Source organism: Halyomorpha halys, unplaced genomic scaffold, assembly GCF_000696795.3.
Source record: "Halyomorpha halys isolate HHAL.00 unplaced genomic scaffold, Hhal_1.1 Scaffold51.1, whole genome shotgun sequence".
Taxonomy (NCBI): domain Eukaryota; kingdom Metazoa; phylum Arthropoda; class Insecta; order Hemiptera; family Pentatomidae; genus Halyomorpha; species Halyomorpha halys.
This window is the reverse complement of record NW_027108122.1, coordinates 2251937-2270146: the sequence shown is the minus strand read 5'-3', so window position 1 is coordinate 2270146 and position 18210 is coordinate 2251937. Positions and strand designations below refer to the sequence as shown.

The 18210-nt window shown below is 30.6% G+C and overlaps 1 protein-coding gene across 1 annotated transcript in view; it reads left to right on the top strand.

The window, feature by feature from the left end:
- The first annotated feature begins 1575 nt into the window (after nucleotides 1-1575).
- Nucleotides 1576-18210, top strand: part of LOC106690499 (Odorant-binding protein 59a) — a 22045-nt gene continuing 5410 nt past the window's right edge. The window contains exons 1-3 of the mRNA XM_014435938.3: nucleotides 1576-1644; nucleotides 12814-12916; nucleotides 18112-18198. Coding sequence (XP_014291424.1) covers nucleotides 1594-1644; nucleotides 12814-12916; nucleotides 18112-18198 — 241 coding nt within the window. The 5' untranslated portion in view covers nucleotides 1576-1593. The remainder of the gene's footprint in view (nucleotides 1645-12813; nucleotides 12917-18111; nucleotides 18199-18210) is intronic.

The window sequence follows — 18210 nt, the reverse complement described above, 5'->3', positions numbered from 1 at the left end:
AGTGGAAAAGGATCCGCTTGGGACCGTCACACTTCACACCTTTAGGATACGCCGGTTTCACCTACTGGCTTCCTAATAGATTCTCGTGATATCCGAATTTCAGGCTCTCCAGTAGAGAAGTATTCACTTTAAAACTTCAGGCTCCAGTTACGAACCAAGTGAACTAGACTGTTGTTGCTCAAATACTTCGAAAGGAAATGCCGGAAATATAAAGATTAGCAGGGGAAATACAGCTGATTTCATTAATATAATTATATTTACTTTATTAAACTGATTAATTTAAAATTAATTACTAATGATGACTTTGTAAACCTTTTTCGCAATAAGTTTCCTTTCTCAAACTTTTGAAATATTATAGAATTCCTTTCACAATTATTTCCAATTAACGTAAAATAAATTTTAAAAAAAATTTAAGAAAGATTTTAATAATTGCAGAATGCCAGTGAGAGAAAAGCTAATGAAATAGATATTAATAAATAACAAGTGATATAAACTTTGTAATATCATCTGAATGCAAAGAGACTTATCTATATATTGAAAGAGATATTGAAACACAGTTTGTAACCACAATGACTCACTGACTTGTTGAATCACTTTATCTTAAAAAACAATATCAAGTTTTTATACTTCTGCATTAAATTCGAAGTGGCGAAGTTGAAATCCGTACATTTTTTCTGAACTTCTTCAAAGGATTCTACGGAGACCCTTTCTTGAACCGGAGACCCCTACCTACCTGTCTAGTCTTTAAACGAAAACAATAAAAGGTCACAAACATGTTGGAAAATTACTCTTTTTTTAATTTAGCATGCATCTGAGTGTATTTCTGATCAAATCACCTCCCTGCACAACTGATGATCTATAAACAGTACTTCGTTACAATAAACTGAGCCCCAGACCCTTCAGTAGCGTTTTATTTATTTTTTAATTTATTAAAGATTGATAATTGAGGTTGTGGATAATTAAAAATTGTGGTTTTCAAGCTATGGAGAAAAAAAAAACATTACTTTTCAGAACTTATTTTTTTTTTCAAAACTCTAGAAACTTTCCCGGAAAACCCCTGCACTGCGAGGAATATATTGTGTATGGTATATTTTATATTTGAGCCACATTACGTAATTTTCACGTATATTGGTTTCATTTTTATGTGACATTTTCTGTAAAAAAAAAATTAATTAGCTTGCAAAAACAATGTTCTCATGAAAGTCTTATTGTATTTATTTTATGTGTACAATATCTATTCTCATTTCTGAATTTTCGGTTCAAGTTGTTCTGATTTGGAATTTGGACATTCGTATTGTTGTTGTTAAAACCACCAAAGCACACTATATATCCTAACCACTAATATACATGGCATTGGAATTGAGACTCTTGACGGCCATATCCTCTGAGCCTTCAAACATATTTCAAAACAAAATTATTGTGAATGTTCTGCTATTTTATAGTGACACTAAAACAGAACAGAGCAATCTGAGACAAAAGAGTATAATCTAGGCTTTATTGGACCTCCATGTGATGGATACTTCCTCGTTGTCATCCTGCTTCCTACCTTTATAACTGAGCGAGATCCATTATGGCGAGCATTAGGGACGAGAAATGTCATATGTGGTCTATCTATTACTTTTATCAACCTTTTTCTCTGCTCAGGTAATGCATCATTCTAAATTTCTCATATAAATTATCAATGTTATCGATGGAACGGGATATAGGGCGGTAAAAGTAGTATAACTCAGATGGTTATTAAGAGCTATAGAAAAATTTTGAAATTCTGATTAATAGGTTACCTGACTTAAACAAGTCACTCTCATTTTTGTGTTGTTTTTTTTTATAATAACATAGATAATTATGTATATTTATATATGTATTAAAACAGTTTCATAATTTAATGTCTTACTATTTCATATTAGTTAAAATATTCGTTTCTAAGACTACATCGGTTTTAAAAAATATTTTTCGAATTTCAAGGTGTGGGAATTTTTAGGTAAAGTAGTTCTAAATTAATTTAACTTTTTAATCACGAATAATGTCACCAGTAATTGTAATTGTAACATATTTCAGGAATTTTGTTGTATGAAAATATAAAAGAAATCTGATTATAAGCTAAATTAAAATTATATCAACATTTTAAAAACAAAAATATTTCTTATAGCGATTTTTAATTTTTAATCCAATTCAAAATATTTTTTTTTAGTTATAACTTCACCAGAACTCTAAATTAGCAATAATAATTGTCAGTCCTTTCGAATTTTGCTAGGAAGGACATAATTGGTACGATTGGTTAGTTTTTAAAACTTTCTAATATAGAGTACGTAGTGAGATATTGCAATGCATGTAATTTGTTGTAGATATTGCACCATAACAGAGTGCATACGATACCTTTACCTATCACAATTATTTGTAAAGTATTAAAGAAACATATAGCTACTTTAAATAGTAAACTGACGAGACCCTCTAAATGACATAACTTCAAAGGCATAAGTTTAGCATCTTGATTTTTATTGCCCCATACAAGTTTCCATTCCAATCTTCAATTTAGTACAATAGCCCAAGAGGAGAAAAAAGGCAGTTATCTCACCCCAATGTTTGATTACTTTAATGAAAACTATGTATAATTAGTAGTAAAAATTGATGAGTCTGGGAAGTATAGGTAGGGGGAATAAACACATGGCGGCTGTTAAAAAAAAAGCGATAAAAAAACTAATTTGTCATTCGGAGCACATAAAAAGTAGGAAACACACAAGAAAACCTAAGAAAACGTCATTTAAAGAAGAGTAAATTTTCTAAAATATGAGCCCTAATAGAATTATTTACCTTAAATATTTTTAGAGATATAGCATTTTAAAAACATTTCATAAAAAGGTATGGGACGTACTGAAAGATCAGTAGTTACTGAATTTATTTTGAGAAATTTACATCTCAAAAACCATTCGACGTACAGATGTCTATTAGCACTCAAATTAAACCTAGTTTAATGAGCTATAAAGTAGCTTATGATGTTATCTTCGTAGCATTAATACTTTACATGAAATGTACTTTGCTAAAATAAATTGATTTATAGTTACTCAGACAAATTTTCATTTGCCAAATTTATATAATATCTGTATATCATAAAAACTACTACACCTATAAAGATAAGTGTCATAAACTACTTTATAGTAATTTAAATTTCCTTTATTTTGAGTGTTGGCAAACATATGTGCGTCTTATGGATGTAGAGATATATTTTTTCAAAAATCCAACATTTTATACGAACAACTAGAAATTAACATTTTGTGAGTTTATTTTGTTAAATATCATAATAACTACTATTCCTACAAAGATAAACATAATTAACTATTTTGTAGTAAATTTAACTAGCTTTAATTTGAGTGCTAACAGACATCAGTACGTCCAATGGTTTCTGAAATGAAGTTTTTCATAAATCAAACTTATTGTCCGAACAACTATAAATCAATTTATTTTAGCAAATATCATGAAAACTACTATTCCTACGAAGGGAAAGGTCAAAAACATCTTCATAGTCCATTAAACTAGCTTTAATTTGATTGCTAATAGACATCTGTACGTCACATAGTTCCTGAGAAATAGATTTCTCAAAATAAATTAACTAACTACTAATCTTTCAGTAGATTTTTAAGCAATTTTGCTTTTTAAAAAGCTATATCTTGAGAACTATTGGACGTAAATAGCTCTTTTAGGGCTAATATTTCAGCAAATTTACTCTTCTTTAAATAATGTTCTCTTAGATTTTCTAGTGTTGTTGGTAGTTTTAAAGATATAGAGCTCCGAATGAAAAATTAATATTTTTTTAAGGTTTTGAAACAGCCGCCATTTTTTATTCCCCCTACCTATACTTGGCAGACTCATCAATTTTTACTAGTAATTATACCTAGTTTTCATTAAAGTAATCAAAAATTGTGATGAGATAACTGCCTTTTTTTCTTCCCGGCTCTTGTACAAATTCCTTTCAGAACTTGAATTGCAGAGAGCAAGTGCTTATTTCATGAAGCCGCCTACTTTTCCTTGCACCGGTTTATTTATCAACAACAGACTTTCTTCTGAAGTCATATAGCTCGGCGTTTTGTGGGAATGTCAAAGGACTTTCCACCTTGGGAAGATCAAAACAGTATGAAGGTAAAAATGTAAAAATTTCTCAACCGGAATCGAATCCACTAGTAAAAAAAAAAGAAGAAAAAAACTGTAAAAATATAATTCATTAAAAATGAAATATGAATATAGAAATTCTAATATCATTACTGATATAATGGCTTAATGATTTATTACTTAATAAAGATACAGTCATGTCCTAACCAATTATAGACTTCCTAGGGTGAGAGGTCCACCATGACACTTCAACTTCCAGGTTTATCCTAGGGAAAGTTTCTTTCACCCACTTTTTAGAAGATTGAATATTATTGGTGATTAGATTGTCATCACATTTAATTGTTTATACGAAAATTAGCCATTAAAAAAACTATTTCAAGATGTTTAGTAAGTAACAATATACCAAACTTAATATCTCCCCATTGCGGTAAGCTTAAATACTTTAAAATATTTTTATACATATAATTAGCTTTGAAGGAGGTTTACAGACATAAAAAAAGTGGCGCAGAGAAATATACCCCACTTTGCAGGGCTAAGTAAAATCAAGATACATTGTTAAGAAAAGTGAGAACATAAAATTACAAGAAAAATCATTAATTATAAGAGAAAGTTAAATAAAAATATATATAAAAACCTTATAAAAGAGAAAGTTACTTAAAAATGAACGTAGTAAATTAAAAGAATATAAATAGAATAAATACTAATAACGTATTCAGTAATGAATAATATAACTGAAAATATATCACTGAAGAAATAATTAATGAAAATTAATAACAGATATGGTAACAAAATAAATAAAAAACTAGAAGAGATAAATCTGTTAATTTAAAAAATCAGATAGGGGGGAAAATAGTAAAGACACGTCACATTTTTCCAAATAAGGTTCAGAAAAAGATAAATAAATAGTTGATGGTGAGGAAATATTTAATTGATTAATTTTGTTTATTACTGACAAAGAATTGTAGATTTTCTATTTGAAAAAGCTTAATAATTATGGCGATAAAGAATTTTAAATTCACTTCAAGCACACTGCTCAATTCCGAATGTCACTAAATCGGAGGTTACATTTTTGATATTCAAACTGCCTGATCCAATGCGGAGAAAGACATTTTTTTAATTTCTTAAAACTTGCCGCTCTAAATTATCTGAACTAACGAATCCGAATCTCCTAAATTAAAATTAAAGAATGTAAAAAGTGAAGTTCAAACCTGACTAAAAATACTAAAATAGCTCGAAACTCAGTAGTCTTGAATTTATTGGGTGACTGAATTATATCATTTTCACCAATACAATAAATGCTTCTGTTAAATTCATTATCACCATAATTTGAAATGAGAAAGAAGATTTTTGTTAAACTCATTGCATCCAATTCTATCCAGCTCTGATGACAGTTTTTGGATTCAATAACAAACAAAAAAAAATATAACTAGTAAAACCCATATATATGTAAACAATATATATTATATATATGCCATGCAAAAGATTTTCTAGATCAAGTCGATCGCGTGGGTTGATCGTCAATCGCTCGCAATGTCTGGGGTGTAATTCCGTGTACCATGGACTTTGGAGCGATTGTAGAAGACAACTTTATAGCAATAGTTTCATACATATTTCATATGCACCAAAAGTTATTAATCGTCTATGTTCTTTTAATTCCCTTAGACGTGAGTTTTTTTGCCCTTTAAATAATTATTTTTTTCTGTTTTTTAAGGCGTATATCTGTATTTCAGAGCGATGTGTACTCCGCGAGTCATATTATTCTTCCATAATACATTTTCCTGCCCTCCCCTCAAAAAAAAGAACGCGAAAGTCAAATATTGAAATCAAATTATCAGCCATGCTGTGCTTTTTTATAACAAATTTTTATATTTAAGAACAAATAACATTTTAAGTTGGTAAAAATCTATTTTGAAAAAGTGTCTGAAAATTGAAGTTGTTACGTAATGCTGCTATCAAAATTTGGGGAATTAATTTTCTTCGTGAGCCTATACTTCGAAAAGTTAATAAGTGATTTAAAAAATAAAAAATAGTTTTCAACACATATATTACTTATCCACCCATACCTCACTGGAATGCACCTGATACTGAAAAGTAGTGTATAAACATATTATACACTTCACACCCCTTCTTTCCCCTTAGACTACTCCTATAATAAGTCGATCGCGACACGCTTATAAGATACAAAGTAGATCTTATATACAGAAAAGTTGGCCACCCCTGTTCTAGATAACTAATATATATTATAAGACACAAGGGCGTGCCCAGGATCAAAACTGGGGGGAGAAGAACCATGGTTGTTTAGGTTGTGACATTTCAGCACGGAAAAGGTGAATGAAAACAAAATTTTAAGAAAATTATAAATAATTATACAAGTCCTTAATCAGTTATTCGTATTATTTGCTTGAAAAAAAAATTAATTTTAATTTAATTAATAATTTTTTTTTACTACTGGAGGGGGTATATTCATATTCAAAAACATGTATAACAACAGTATCCTTTTATCATGTAGAAATATTCTATTTAATTTGAGTAGTTCTTTCGATCTTGGCTATGATAAAAATGTTTCATCATAGAGCGGCGGTACAGAGCTGTCAGTGGCAAAAACTTGGTTTCGTTTCGTTTTAAAAGAGAGCAGTTAAAGCACTTATAGTTATTTCGGAAACGTGACTAATGCACTTCCACTTAGAGAATAAAGACACTTTTTTACAGACAATTGGTATCTTCTAACGATTCAGTTTACTCAGAGCCAGCGGGGCAGAACCTAATAAGTACCTACAATGGGTGGCATACGGGTATCCAATGTTTGCGAAAACTAAGAAACAATTGTCCACAATATTTCTTCAAAAGGAATGGAAAAGGACTAGTTTTGAGATAATAGTATTTTATTTCTAACTGATAAATTACACTTAAAAATTCTGGGTAGAAATACTCAACCGATTTTAATAATTGTAATTCCCAACTTTTTCAGGAGTTTTAACGAATTTTCTTACGATCATGATTCAATTTTAATATTTATAAAGAAAATACATGATCTTTAAATTAATGGAGTTTTTGATAAGATCTTGCGTTTATAGCTATTACTGGTCAAAATTGACGAATCTGCCAAGTATAGCCAGAAAAAAAAAATGGCGGCCGTTTCATAACGTTTAAAAAAAATTAATTTTTCATTCAGAGCTCTGTATCTATAAAACTACCAACAATACCAGAAAACCTGAGAGAAAATTATTTAAAGTACAGTAAATTTACAAAAATATGAGCACTAATTTACGTTCCATACTTCCCGAGATATTATAGCTTTTTAAATAACAACATATTATTTTTAAAAAATGCACTGAAAAAGCAGAAGTTAGTGAATTTATTTTGAGAAATCTACACCTCAAAAACAATTCGGCATACAGATGTCTATTAGCACTCAAATTAAAGCTAGTTTAATGTAATATAAAGTAGTTTATGTCGTTAATTTTCGTAGGAGTAGTAGTTTTAATGCTGCTTGCTGAAATAAATTTATTTATAGTAGTTCGGACAAAATTTCATATGCAAAAGTTATATTCATATGGGAATACAATAAAAACTACTACCCTTATGAAAATACGAGACATTGACTACTTTATAGTAAGTTAAATTACCTTTACAGACATATTCACCTCTTATGGTTCTTGAGATATATTTTTTCAGAAATATTATCAGAACTACAGATTTTTCAGTATATTTGTTATAAAATATTGCGTAAGAAACTATATCACGGGAACTATTAAACGTAAATAGCTCTATTAAGGCTAATATTTCAGAAAATTTACTCTACTTAAAATTATGTTCTCTCAGGTTTTCTGGTGTTGTTGGTAGTTTTAAAGATATAGAGCTCCGAATGGAAAAATTATTTTTTTTAAAACATTTTGAAACAGCCGCCATTTTGGATTTCCCCAACCTATACATGGCATACTCATCAATTTAAACTTGTAACTATGCATAGTTTTCATTAAAGTAATAAAACATTGGAGTGAAATAACTGTTGTTTTTTTTCTCCCTGGCTCTTGTATTATAACAATAAAAAATACATAAAGATATCTAAGGCTTTGCAAGCTTAATCTAACTCCTAACCTGATTATATTACAGCCGGAGGGCGTTTTCGATACATATTAGAATATTTTAATTATGGACTAATAATAATGTTTAGATAAAGATGTAATAAATGCAAAATAAAATTTATAATAAATATTGACCAAATATGAAAAAAATAATTTACTGCCGGGACAAAGATAACCTTCATCACTATGAAAGGACTGGACAGTAGAGAACGGCTAAACTGTTTGAATGAACTAAAATTATTTTCAAGAAGTATATTTCATTCATTTAACAACCAAATAAAAGCTATCCCACAGTTAAAAAAATTAAAACAATACATCAACGTTTGGATCTAATGACAATATTCCTGACCGAAGTAAAATTTACTGTGAATTCCTGATTTTTTTTTTCCCAACCATACAAATCCCCGAACATATTTCCGAAATCCCCTACTGGTAAAAACTTTGTTTAATCTATGGTAATGGAGGCTTAAAAACTGAACGGGGGTAAACGTTGCCAAAAATTTCAGAAAACTATTCCAAATATCATAACATAAAAATACAATAAAAGAAAAAGAGAAAATTAAAAACTGAATCAGTAATAGGATAAGACATACACCATAACATTTTACCACATTTACTAAATACATCAGTAGGCATATGAAATACCAAGGACTAACTTAACAAACTTTGTACCGGTACCATTCATAATTAAAGAAAATTATGTAATTTTATTTGATTCCTTATTATTTAGATTAGAACTTATCTGTTTTTTAAGTGGCCGCGAAGTTTGTGGAGGCCAACTCATAAATTCCGGAATTATTCATTTTATGTGTTACACTAAAGCTATAAGCCAACATCGATTCTGGAGCCCTCCTGGGGTTCACCCAACCTCATAAATAGGGTAAAAATCTGGTGGTGGAGCCTGATCCTGACTGGATCACCTCCTTGCACAACCGTTGGTCTAGTAACAGTACTTCCTTACAAAGTACTGAACCACTGATCCTTCAAGGGTGTAGCGGTACCGATTAGATTTTCATTCTACGTAACGTCCTATATTATTATTTTATTATAGTTTACTGGTTAATAATAAAATACAACAAATATTTTCATAATTAAATAAGTAATACAAACGCTTTTCCTATGGACTTTGTACACATTTTTATGACTCTCTGGTAGGGTTTACTGTAGCCGAGGAAGAAAAAAGATAATTGGCAAGTATAAGAAAACGAGAGCTTAAATTTTTACGGATGATAAGTGTATTTATTTTTTTAAAAAATAGATAAACAAAGAAAGACTTCTTTTATCGCGTTAGTTTTGGGCATTGTAATTTTAAGAAACTTCGTCGATCCGCTTAGTTACTTAGCAATCAGAGACGCCACCTTTGCCCCAATCAGACAATCAAAGCTATTTAGCTGTTTGTAGCTTTTTTTATTCAAAGGCAAAGGAGTGCTCTAGTGTCGTATGGACTGAGATTTCCCAGAACTGAAGTAATTTCTGTACTTGAAATCCAATAGAAAGTAAAACTGTATTTAGGATGATAGAAATCAAATAGTCAATAAATATTAAATACGATGCTGTTATGTAATAATAACACTTCCAGATCATTAAGACACTGATTAAGTAAGATAATCTCATTGCCAGCTGCTATCGATATGTCTTGTAGCAAGTTATTTGAACAGAATGATCCTCACGTAACCTTTGACCCAGACAACTGCTATCCTATAACCATTAATTATTCCTGCCTCGGGAGGAGAAAACCAAGGTTCCGACCACTTAGCGTAAAGATTAGGTGAGAGAGGAGGGAGCTATAGTGCGTCTTCATAGTGGATCCGTGTACACTGATGACACTACCATACTGGTGAAGTACCTCGCTCGCACCCCAACCTTGGACAGAGCGAGAATAAAGAGTATTCATAAGATGGAAATACTAATGAAATTTGAAGAAGCCAATGAATACTAAATATGATTACTCTAGTCTCTACGTGACAGTAACATCTTACTTACTAATTTCTTGACCATTGTATCTGCTCAAAAAGGACAATGCCTATAAACTTTAAATTATTAATGTTGATTCCCATTATGTTTTAAGTACGCAATAAAGCTAGGTTTAAAAAAATTACGAATCTTAAGTGGTTTAACAAAAATTGTTTCCAGAACATAAAAAATTTGAATAACTCGAAAACTATACATACCCAGGAATATTAGTCATGCATTTAAGAGATTATTTGATTCACTACTAAACAAAATACACATCATCAAAATCGGAACAGTATTTGCAAAGATTTGTTTGTACTTTGGATCTATGTTTATTTTGTATTGTATTATAACAGTATTGGTTATTTAATAGACCATCTTTAAAATTATTTTATTACAACATAATTAAGACTACCAAAAAATTTTCCCGACTCATTTAATGATTTAATAACTGTCTTTAACATTGCAGATAACCCTTCTTCAATCCAACAATATAATTTCTCGACTTGCTCACAACCCCTCAAATCTAAATACTTCTTTTTAAAAAGATGAATCGTCATCCATCTCTCTCGGAATGTCTTAACCATCTGAACCCATAAGCCTTTCACTCGAGCTTTCTTCAAGCACCAGAACCCAATCTCCATACTCCTACTTATCAATCCTCGCTGGAGTAGATTGTAAATGTATTTTCTTTATGTACTGAGCAAATGTTGCTACATAAATAATTAAAACTATTTCCAACAGAGAATTTATATCATCCTCAGGAAAAATATATTCCCAAACAAAAGTACTTTATGAAGAAGATGGTCACAGTTGCAGTCAAAAGAGAAATAAAAATAGTTAACAACTATTTATTTTCAGATGTTTCGACCCTCTTTGTGGGGACTTTTGAAGAAAATCAAGTCGCCAAAGGTATCAACTTAAACAGCTCTGATAATAAATAGTTGTTAACAATTATTGTTTCCCTTTTGACAGCAACCTCATTCTTCAATATTTGAAATTATACGGTCAATTATTTACATATATATAGCAAGACAATATTTTATATTAAGTATTTTGTATTGCAAGAAAATATTTATAATGCATAAACCGTAGGTGCATCTGCCTCCCTATTTTTTTCCTAATCCAATAAAGTGGTGTAAAATTGTATCAGCTTAGTACATTGTTGGGTTCAGTTATGCAAAAGAAGGTCAGACGTTTAGGTTTGTTTTCTTCTATCACGGATTGAATCCGTTTCACGGTTGTCGCACTTACAAATCCCTTCGTCGTGCATATGTATATACATCTTAATTATTTATAAATATATCTGAATATTATATTATAACTAGGCAGGTCTTTGAGAAAATAGATTTTAGTTCTATCAAGAAAATTCACATAAACACTTTTCGCAAAAACTCAAAACATTTTGGAACCTTTTATATATTCACAATTTCTTCATATTTTGTACTGGTATAGATTTTGAAAAATATGAAATTTCTCTGAGATATATCCTCTCGGTTTCGGGTTACATAACTCTAAAATCCTCACAAATGGGTTAAAAAAAACTGAAAACGACATGATTTGTAATTGAAATAAAATGATTAATTGTAAAACGTTCCCAACTTAAATATGCTAGAGATATGAGATAGGAGTCATTTTACAGTATCTCATGCCTTTCATATGATATGCTACACTATAGGTGTAGATAAGTTCACATTTTTCAAAACCTAATTTAAAATGTTCATTTTAATTTTCTCAGAAAGTTAATATTTTAAAATATATTCCTTCAATAGGTAGTATTGATGGAAATCGCAAGGGTAAAATATAAATGTGGGATTGAAATGGCTTCGTTGTTAAAAAAATGAAAAACTAAAGCTCCACTCTTATAAACTCAACTCTTCATTCATAATAATTATTACAGCAATTAATGTTATAGTCGTTCGTTAAAATAAACATAAGGCAGGCGTGAATAAGGATATGATTCAGTTAATAGAATATAAGTTATATCAGGAGATTCTTTTATTTTCGCAAGTTTCAAATTTTCAATGAAAAGTTTTCACAAATATTTACAAAGTAATTTTGGAAATAAACGCAGGGTATAGGTGCATTTCATGGATATACGTCATCGTCATAGGTAAATGATAATGATACCAATGAATCAAAAGTTCTTTAAGTCAGGAAATTCAGTTTTCCAATAGTACAAGTAAAAAAAAAATATATAATATAAAACTTATAAAATGCATCTCAATACTTTTTATATGTACACATAATAATTAATTTTAAAAACACCTTACCAAACTATAATATAAATTTTAAACCTTCATATTTTTATCTACTTAAAACTGCATTTAAAAAATTGAACTATGATATATGTTAATATGATTACTACACAATACAAAACCATAACATTTGGTAGATTGATGATATCATTTTCCACAACATTCTCCTTTTTTTCATTTATATATACAAGATAATATTTATACTTTGTCCAGCGGACTACGCATTTCAATAATCTCACAACATACATAGATAAAAAAATATCTCTACAATTTTAAAGCTCTCTAAATCTAAAAACCTTTCAATAAGATAACTAAATACAATTACGATACCTTAGAAACTATATGAGCCTAAGATTTTGATCTATTATTTTATTTTTAAATATTTATATCGACGAAAAACTTGAATCCTGAGGCAGGGCCTGAGGTGTAGGATGGAGCAGGATGAAGAGTCCCAAGATGAGTTTGAGGATATCGTTCGCAACTGCCTGAGGGAGGAGACTCTCTCGACTCATCACAAAGGTAAAGTAAGAACATTTTTCACGTTTCATTCATAATAAGTTATAACTCACTATAGTAAGTTTCTATAGTGAAAAAATTTAAACTGGAGAAAGAAACTAAGCCACATTGCAACCGAACGAACTAAAGTAATACGCTATTTTATTTAATGTAAAATAAAAAAAATAAATCACATGTAAAACTAGATATGAACTAATTACTTCATCTAATATGTTAAATGAGTTCCATTTTAGGCGAAGATAGTTCCACAGACATTTTCTGACACTGGAATATTATACATTTTCAGGATTAAATGTTTCGTAGCCAGTCCAAAGATAGGATAAGTATGGGGGTGGAGAGTTGGAGTGTTTTCTGCAGGACATGGAAAAGATACTTAAGTAACAAAGATAATATGGCATTAACCATATTTTATAAATTTGATGGTTTGTTCCTTTTTGCGGTTTAAGAATTACGTGGGGAAGAAGAACTCGAGCATTAGATCCAGCCAGAGAGGTGTTTACGTTGATTCTGTGTCGTGCAGGTGATATACATATCGACATTCTCATTATTGGAAGGGTTAAATTGGTAATAATCATTTTATATTTATTATTGGTAATAATAATTAATATCACATAATTATTTTCCTAGAATTCGTGTGGACGCTAATAAACTAATACAAATGAGAAGCTATTAACTCAAAAATCAGTTTATCCTACCTGATATCCTATGATCCTTGAAATACCTTGGCATCCTCTTCTATCCTCCTCCCCATAGACCTATCTTCGGGTATCATCCATCTCTCGACCATGAGCATCTTCTACATCTTGCAGCCAACGAAATCTAGGTCTACCTTGGCTTCTTCTTCCACGCAGGTGTCCCTCCATCATTGTTTTAGGGATCATACCATGCTCTATTCTTTGTACTTGCCCCCAATCATCATATCCTGGAAATATTAAGGATGGAAACAATATCTGGTGTTCCATAGAAACTTAAGTTTCTCATTTCTCTTCATCCACCAGCGTTCCATTTCTTTTGTGGAGCCAAAGATTCTCCTCAAGATCTTTCTATCCAACATATTTAACAGCATTTCATCATTTAGTGTCAGCGTCCAGGATTCGCTCCCATACATAACCACTGCTTGCAGGACCGTACATCACATTCTTCAGCACATTCAGGGTCTAGATATACCACGATTTAAAAATATTTTCATAAGCGACAAATATGTGATCCTCGCTTTAGTGTCTTCCCTCATATTATTGTCTTGAAAGCGATGCCGAGATACTTTAACAGTGTTATTCTCTGGGAGCAATGCCGAGTCCCCTCGATATGCCCGGTTTCCTATTTCTTCCTTCTTTTAATCAGTTTTTGTAGACATCATATTTTGTGTCCAGTGAAATCAATATATCCACTTTTAGAAATGAATGCTGTAGGCTTGTCATCTACGTAAGTTAATTTTTTAATGAAAATATCAATTTGTAATACCTATTTGACAGTTGGAAATTTAAGTTTTTTAAATAAACTAAATCATTTTCAGAAATGGAATTTTAATTTGTGATAACAATTTTCAGTATACAGACGTGGATATATTAACTTTTGATAAAATGCCACTCAAATATTAATTACAGTTATTAACTAAATTAAAAATTGTATCCTTATTAGTCTCAACACTTTTTATTTCAACAGTCCAACGTTTCGGCCATTCTCAAGGACAATCTTCAAATTCAAACTTTGTTTGTGTATATGGTAGTGATTTGATGGATAATTTTTAAAATAAGAAGATTTAGATATTTATGATTTTAAATAAAAAATAGGTTTTTAACTTATAATTAATGACCTGGGCATAATAGCCTGCAAAACAAATTTTAAATTTTAATATGAGAAATTGAAATAATATATTTAAATTAATTACAATGTTAGTGATCGGTGTTCCCACGTTCGTAGTCTCCGATTTAAGATTTGTCCTCTGATGTTAACATGAAGGTCTCCGAATAAACTCAATCACCCGAAGAATAGTTCCTACGATCTCAAAATTCCTAGTCCCCACAGGCAAGAGAGAGTGCTAATTAACGAAGAAAGTATCCATATTTCCCACACATTGGCCTTTAATTAGAAGAAAGAATCCCCTTCATCCTGAAGCCAAACTTCAAAGCTCTGACATTATTTCGATAGGCACCGTGAAAAGGCCAATCGAATCGATGAAGAACTGGGTCTTCTCTAATTGACTATGACCGCGAGTATTTAGCAAATCCATTTACTACAGTGGGATGCGCTATAGTTGTCTTCGTTCGACACCTTGGAGAATTTTCTATTTCAGCCTTTGATTTCAGTAAATTCAGAGGGATTAAAAGAAACCTTAAACATTTTTGTCCGAAAAAAACAGAACTATAATTTTCAACAGCCACAACATTGAATAAAAGCTCTAAAGAAGAAATGGTAAATAATATCTCCAGAAATTTACATGTCCAGTGCCACATTTTGCTGTTCGTAAATAATCAATTCACTAACTCATTATTATTTCAGATGAACATAAAAAAAAACAGCGATAAGTAAGAAAAGAACAAAAGTTAACACCAAAAATTTTAATTAATTAAAGAATAGCAATGTCATTTATCTCGGAAGGTCAAGAGAAAACTTGTTGCACGGTCAAGAGCCAATGGTTACAACAAGGCTGTTATGTAATCACTCTTTTATTTTATTTATTTCTTTATTTTATATTCCTCTTCTCCGTTTCCTCTAAAGTTAGCATTCACTCATCGATATTGGTGTGAATAATTAATAAAGATGGAAAACAAAATTCTCACAGAATGGAGTAACTATATGAATAATTTGAATAATGTAAACAACTCAAGTGAGTCCTAGAACGCTACTTCTATTTAGACAAATAGTTTTTTTTTTGTTTTTTTTTTCAAAGTTCCAGACCGCTCATCTGAATCATAACACGAACGATCATTGATTTTCATAATTTTCTTTTAATCACTTTAATTTTAATATAGTATTTATTTTGTCCACAGCGCTAATCAATCCTTGTGAAGATGAACTATAGTCTGGATTAGTACCCTCCGGCAGACTATAGTCAAAAGAAGGGTTAAATTTTAATTCTTTAAAATCTCTGCATATCAAACTTTTCTTTTCAAACCTTTCAATTCCCAACCCTCTGAGTAAATTTTAAAGGATTAGAGGTGTGAATCAACTTAAAAACATAAAAAAAAAAAAATTAAAAAATAAATAAAACTCAGAGGTGGAAGAAAAATGTTGATCCCAAAAGGAACTTTCTCTGGCACATACTGAGTTCATATTTTCAACCCTGCAACTCAATTCGGTATAGTAAAGAAAAATCTTAAATACCGCCAGAAAACGTTATGAATGAAATTCAGCCCTATTTTTTTTTTTTTTTTTTTTTATTTACTTAAATATATCTTTCAACTTGGGGCTAAAAGATGGTTGTCTTGCAAGAGGTTACCAACCTATTCTAGCAGGAGTAGGAAGGCCGAGAGGTTTATTTCGTGGGCCCGTCACCAAATAAAGGTCAATTAGCCCAGACAACATCAGAACCGCCGCCACTGCAGGCATGATAATACTAAGTTTCCTTAAAACCCTAGGCTACAACAGTCTTACCTGCCTAACTGGTTCTGCCTAAAAACCAATCCTACATACCGAATTTCTCCTAATCTAATGGATCACTAATCATTCTTTAATTCATATCGAATTAAGAGTTTTTCACATTGGGCTTGGGAAGTGATCTGAGTTGGAAATAAACCATGACACAACTCAAATGAAATTACAATTAATAATACAAATTTAAGATCTTGAAAACATCCCAGAGAAGAATTGACAAAAAAATATAAGGTTTACCATTTTTTATTGTCCCGAGTTAACGTAAATAATCGGATATAAGGGGTACAAGCAGGAAAAAGGACAAAGAGAAAATAAAATCGTTTCAAAACAACTTTTTTTCACACAAGGGGTCCAAAAGTTGAGAGCCTAGTTTAGGTAGTTAATGAAGTAAAACACAAAGCTATGGTGTGTGACTCCGCGCATTACCCACAAGTTCCTAGATGATTGTCTTAGCGTGTGAAATGATACTGTTAAGAACAAGATGAAAAAAACAGTCCTTAAGTGAAGCATGTAACCAATACAGTAGAGCTCCGCGGTGACTGTTGGATAGCTACACGGTCCTAGGCGACAAACATCCATCCGTTACATCATTGTCGGTTTCTGTTAGCCAGTCACTAAAAGGCTACCAATGTAACACCTCTTACATACAGCCATTATTTAGCTTCTGTATTTCTTTAACCATTTTAAATTAAAAAGGGGGGAAATGTCGTAATTTAGAGGGACTTAAGGAAAATATGTGTGACCTAGAAATCATGGTAAAAAGTATATAAAGAGGTAAAGAAGAATTTGGTCCTAAGATTGCAACACATTTCAGTAATAAAGGAACGGTTTCTTAATCGTGTGAAATGAAGAACGAAAGAGATTATAGCCCACTAGCAAGATCTCATAAAATATATCGTAGGCATCCTCCCTTAGACGGCCAAACAAATTGACAGTAATACCATAAATAGAAGTTCAGATTTTAAATTTAAGGCACAGATATAATGTAATGTAAGATATAATGTAAATTGTATATGTATAATGTATTGCATTATATTATTATGTATTATGTAACCATATAAAAAATAAAGAGGTTTGAAAAAAAAAAATTTAAGGCACATGAATTATGAAGAAAATTTTAGCCATTTTTACCGTCAATTCCATTGGGGTTGCTAATTTGAGTATTCATTCTCGATCTTGAGTGTATGATCTATATTCAATAACAGAATCAGATGCTCAACAAATACTTCCCTTCAATATGATTCGATATTGCAAAACAGTTTAAGGAAAGCTCAAATTCACTATGACCTACTTTTTTTTTTTTTAAGCTATATATTTTAAACATTAAAAATTACTTTTTAATACTAATAATTTTTAAGTATTTTCGTTAGTAAATTACCAAATACTTATCAATAAGCCTGATAAGCCAAGTAGATCATCTATCAGTACCTTATAATGGAAATAATTGAATCTAGTTAAAATGATAAGATAAAAATATTTTTTGGTAATATTAAATGTACAAGAATAATTGTAATAGGAAACATTTTAGTAACAAGTTTTTATGATGGATACAAAGCCTTCTCCATCTTTTCTTTTCTGAAGTAAATAATGAACTTTTGTTATAGAGAATCAAGACAACAGGAACAAAGGATACACAAGAAATAATCAGCAAGAAAAGTTTAATTCTTCGGGAGGAAAACGAGGTAAAGAAGGTAATTTAAACA